Below are 5055 nucleotides of genomic sequence, written 5' to 3'. Positions count from 1 at the left end.
TCATTATAAACACAGTGCTATATACAGTTGACAGGACCCAGCCTCTATACTCATTTATAATAAATGAGAAATTGCATTAACATAGAGAATGTATATAAATGTTAAGTTCTGTGGCACTGGCCACAGAGAGCAAGCAATAAGAGGAAGAATAGGGCCAGCTGGTGTGGTGGTGAAAGCAGCTGGATCCCACACCGTTGACTGCACAGTTCAAGTCTTAGACCTGGGCAGCTTGATACACATGCCAGTCATATGTATGTGCATGTCCAAAATCCTAAAAGGAGAAATGGAGACAAGATTACAGTGTTGCCATCTTCTTTAGTGGGTGTTTTCTCACTTTCTCTTTTTCTAGCAAGTGCATGTACTCTAACAAAATTAAAACAAAACAAGGAAGAGTGACAATATAGCGAAAATAAAAAAGAATAACAGATAGGACTGTCCATCTTCTAATACACACTTTTTGCTTCTTTTGCTGCACATGCCATTGTCGCTTCCCACAAAGGCTTTATGGATATTTAAAAAGTTAGGGGTGTAGAGATTCTCTTGTTCATTCCCCCAACAGTGGGCTTGGTTTCTTTTCTTAGAATATTTGAAGACTATTACTTCTTGCCTCTTCCATGCTCAGAAATCGCAGATCGGGCAGCACTGAATGGTTCGTTGACTAGTTTCAGATGAACTGGGTTTTCACTTGGTAAGAGTTTTCCCTGACCCTCTTCTTTTTGTACATATTCTTCACCTGAAAGAAATGATCTTGGGTCTTTTAAAAAAAGTCTTATTCCCCATGCTCAATTGTCCTTGGTCCTGATGGCTTCAGATACCAATGATTTTCCTTCTGATTTCTTTGCCACATTCTAATTTGTGCCTGTACTTACAACTTAAAGATTCAGACAGGCTTAACTCTAATTACCCGACAAAAGGAGCCAAGAGAACAGGTGAAGATTTATCTTTCTCTACCATCAATAACTTAATTATAATAATTTTCATACATATAAACACTTAAAAAAAATATCAGACACTTCATAGATATAATCTTTTAATGTGGTATCCCTGAGAGGCAGATTAGGTGTAAACATTGTTCTGCTTTACAAAAAGGGAAATGGAGGCAGGCTGACTTACACAAGACATCTGGAACCAGAATTCTTACCTGTAGATAAACCTACCAGTGTTTTTTTCCACAAGACTGTACATATAGTAAAGACAATAATCTTTTTTATTTTTTGACATTAAGTCATGGTGTTCCTTATACCTTCCTGTCTGCTTAGGCAACATAATTGAGATACCATCCTCCCTCAATTCCTAATAAATGTTAGTAGATTCTTGGTATTAGGATCCTTTAGCACTAGAACCTTAATGAACCTCTTATCTAACATAGTGAGCTATGAATTATAGAATATTCTATTTACTTACTGTTCTGTCAGATCTCATTTTAGCCACAGGATTCTAATTAAATATGTATGTGAAAGAGCTATTTATCCCAGGCTTGGTTGATATGGTCATGTTCACCCTTCCTCTGACCTGCCCACTGAATTACCTTCAGCAGATAACTATCGTTTCTGGCCTTTGTTTCCCTCTCGTAGGAGCTAGTTCCCTAAAATTGCTTTATCCCCATTGCCAGTCAGCTGTTCCCTTATCAGTAAGTACACACAGTACCTGATTTACTGTTATGATGGATATACCACCTCGTCTGCCTTTGGCACTCCATGTTTTGGCCAAAGTGATTTTCTCCCTACTGCACAGCCCATATCATATGATTCCTCAGATTTTCTGCTGCTCCAACCTTTATCTAACCTTCCTTACAGTCTGTCCTTTGTCCTTTTCTCCAACTACACAAAACACCTTGCTCCCTGATTTTCTCATTCCTCACCCACCCAACACTCAGTTTTTTAGCTAGTTTTGCAAATATCATTCCATCCTGATTTACCCAATAACTTTCCCTCCCTTGAACACTTCCTGCTTCATGAAGCCTTCCTGAATAGAGAAGAAAATATCTCCCAGATTTTATATATAGCAAACTACAGTGCACTGGGGATCTTAATGTTTTTGTAAAATGTTATTTCTAGAGTTCTCTAAAACTGTTGTAACTATACATATGCACTTGTCAGTATCATTTGTTTTAGACTGTAAGGACAAGTACAGGGTCTGTTTAACTTATGCAGTACAGGGTTTGCCATCACTACTATGAACATATGACAGTTACTCAATACTATTGGACTATAAAGATCAGTAATTATACTTGTGTTTGATTGCTTTTAATTGTGTACAGTTGAGTGTGTGTGTGTGTGTGTCTAGAGTGGCAACTCTACTGACCAGAGATAATCCATCTTCCCTGCCATTGGGGTAAAGGGTAGTCGGGACAAGGTAGCCTGTGTTCCTGATACCTAGAAACATGGCAGTGGCTTCTGCTCACTGCAGTGTTGAGCACTCATGGGATACATAACACTGTACTAGGTATTTTGATTAGGTGGAATATGGATGAGTCCCTGTTGGCAACTCTCTCTTTCCCAATATCACATTCAGCTGGCTTTCTTTCTGGGTTTCTGGACTAGAATTTTATCATCTGATAAAATTCAGATGAGGTGGGAGAGAGAAAATCAAACTAGATACTAGAAATGTAATAGTCTGTTCTAACCCTTCTAGGTCTTGGAAGAAACTAAGAAACCCAAGGTTCCAATATTTATACGAGGTTTATATTTCCCTAAGAACAACAGGTTCTTGACAAGATGATTCACAGGACAGGTCTAAGATGGACATTGAAACCCTCTTTCTTTAAAGTAAATGAAGAGGATGTCTAACATCTATGTTACTCTGAGCATGAGGCTTACATGAACAAGAGGTTTTTTTTAAGCATTTCCATTACTATATAAGGAAAAGCCGGACCACTCAATGAATAGTCTTATAACTTCTTTCTAAAATGCTGCTGTGATGGTTTTTTTCAGTTGAAATGCAGCTGAATGACAGGATGCATAAAGAAAGATGTACATCAAATTCATAAGACCTACTCCTGTGTCCTTTCTGTTAAGGGAACATAGGCACTGGGAAGGAAAAGATAATATCTGTTAATTCAGATGCTGTCAAGAAGAAGGACTGAAATCTTCCTCTCATTCTAAGGCCTGCCTTGGGAATTTGACTCTAGGTTCGGAAGAAATATAAGGAACAAATAGTGGCATAGATCCTAAAGAGGATTTCCTAGGATAGTTGGGCACAGAACAGGAGATGGATCTCATTTTGGGAAGACTTTTCCAAAAAATACATTTATTGAAACTCTTCCTTTATTTTCAGGGGCTTACTTTGATGCTGACTGTGACAGAAGCTTTTCTCTTGTATGAATTTCTCGGTGCTTATTAAGGGCAGAGCTTTTACTGAAGCATTTGCCACAATCATGGCAACCATAGGGTTTCTCTCCCGTGTGGGTTCTGTGATGTGCACGTAAATCAGAACTCTTACTGAAACTCTTTCCACAGTCGGGACACACGTGGGGTCTCTCTCCTGTATGTATCCTCCTATGTGCACTAAAATGAGAACTGTTATTGAAGCTTTTTCCACACTCTTCACATTGATAGGGTTTTTCTCCTGTGTGAGTTCGCTGGTGAATTATAAGGCTTGAACTCTGATTGAAACGTTTTCCACACTCACGACACTGATACGGTTTCTCTCCTGTGTGGATTCTCCTATGAGTGATGAAATTTGAACTGTCACGGAAGCTTTTCCCACAGTCAAGACACTGATAAGGTTTCTCTCCAGTGTGGATTCTCTGGTGTCTAATGAGGCGTGCACTCCGACTAAAGCTTTTCCCACAGTCTGCACATTTATATGGATTTTCCATTTGATGGGATATCTGATGCATGAGATGGGAGTTTGGACCAAAGCTCTTGCCATATCTGAAGTATTTATGGGGTTTCTCTCCCACGCAAGGTCTCTGATGACTTAGGACTTTACCTGAACTCTTCTCTGGGAGTGTCAGTTTTCCTCTTTTCTCCTCTGTGGTCTTTTCCCATTGTCTTCCTGATCTACATTTGCTCTCACTGCTTCTACCTTGATGTAGACGACGGGGAATTTTCCTTTCAGACCTTGCAAGTAATGTTCTGTGCAGTTGTACTTCCTCAGAAATATCCCGTTTTAGATTCTCTTCATTCTGAAATCCAGCCTCAAAACCTGATATAAAATAGAATGTTTAATATGCTAGGGCAAAGCAAACCCAAGAAAAACATGTATTACATTAGTCAATTAAAGATAAAAATTAGGCAGCTCTAGATCCCAAATAGCTACCATTGTTAAAGTGACATTGTTTTACTTTTTCTGCTTGTGCTTCTCATCTACCTAGGGGCTAACTAATGGTTTTTTTTTTTTTTTTTAACCTTTCCTGCATACCCAGAATCTTCAGAAAATCTCATTACAGCAATGAAAACTCACTGAGTTTTAGATTAAAGAATCCCTATGTTTATATAGGAAAGACATTTTCAAATGCTGTATTTTTGCCACCTCTCAGGCTTGTCATGGTTTTCTTATTCATGTTCTTTGCCAGTAACTATGGGGATTATAAAGAAATGCCCAGGAAAACTTTTTGGAAACTTTGTATCAAGAAAATTTGATGAGTCCCATTCCCCTTCCAAGTTCCAATGTTATTGGGAAAGTCATGACATATTTTTTTTTCCTATGCAAAAATGCACCATGACTTAGTTCTGATTACCCAATATGTTGGAAATAAGAACAGGGTAGAAAAATACTTAGTGTCGAAAAAGAAAAGAAAATGAAAAATACTTAGTGTCCTTCAAAGAAAAGGCCTTCTGAGAGATAAACTTCCCTTTGCCCATTGAAAAATAATCACTAAAAATTCCAAAAGCACCTACTTTAATGCCTAAGTTCTGCTAAGCAACTTTTTAATGCTCTAAGAACCAAATACCAGGCTGGGATCATGCTGACAATTTGCACTTACCCAGATGTTTCAGGTAAACTCTGAATCCCAAATTCCTTAGCCTAAATCTTTTCTTTTAAGAATTGTTTAAATTTATTTTAATTTGACCAGAGAGGGGGCAGAGTGAGAGAGAGAGTTGAAAGAGA

General features: G+C 38.2%; 1 protein-coding gene across 2 annotated transcripts in view; it reads right to left on the bottom strand.

Moving 5' to 3' along the window:
- Positions 1-3215: 3215 nt before the first annotated feature.
- ZSCAN29 (zinc finger and SCAN domain containing 29) overlaps positions 3216-5055 on the bottom strand; it is a 12295-nt gene continuing 10455 nt past the window's right edge. For both annotated transcript variants that reach the window (XM_006158623.3, XM_027775778.1), the window contains exon 6: positions 3216-4149. In XM_006158623.3, the coding sequence (XP_006158685.1) occupies positions 3281-4149 (869 nt within the window). In that variant the 3' untranslated portion in view covers positions 3216-3280. The remainder of the gene's footprint in view (positions 4150-5055) is intronic.

Source organism: Tupaia chinensis, unplaced genomic scaffold (assembly GCF_000334495.1).
Source record: "Tupaia chinensis unplaced genomic scaffold, TupChi_1.0 Scaffold000605_1, whole genome shotgun sequence".
In the NCBI taxonomy this organism is placed as follows: Eukaryota; Metazoa; Chordata; class Mammalia; order Scandentia; family Tupaiidae; genus Tupaia; species Tupaia belangeri.
This window is presented reverse-complemented; position numbering and strand designations above follow the sequence as displayed.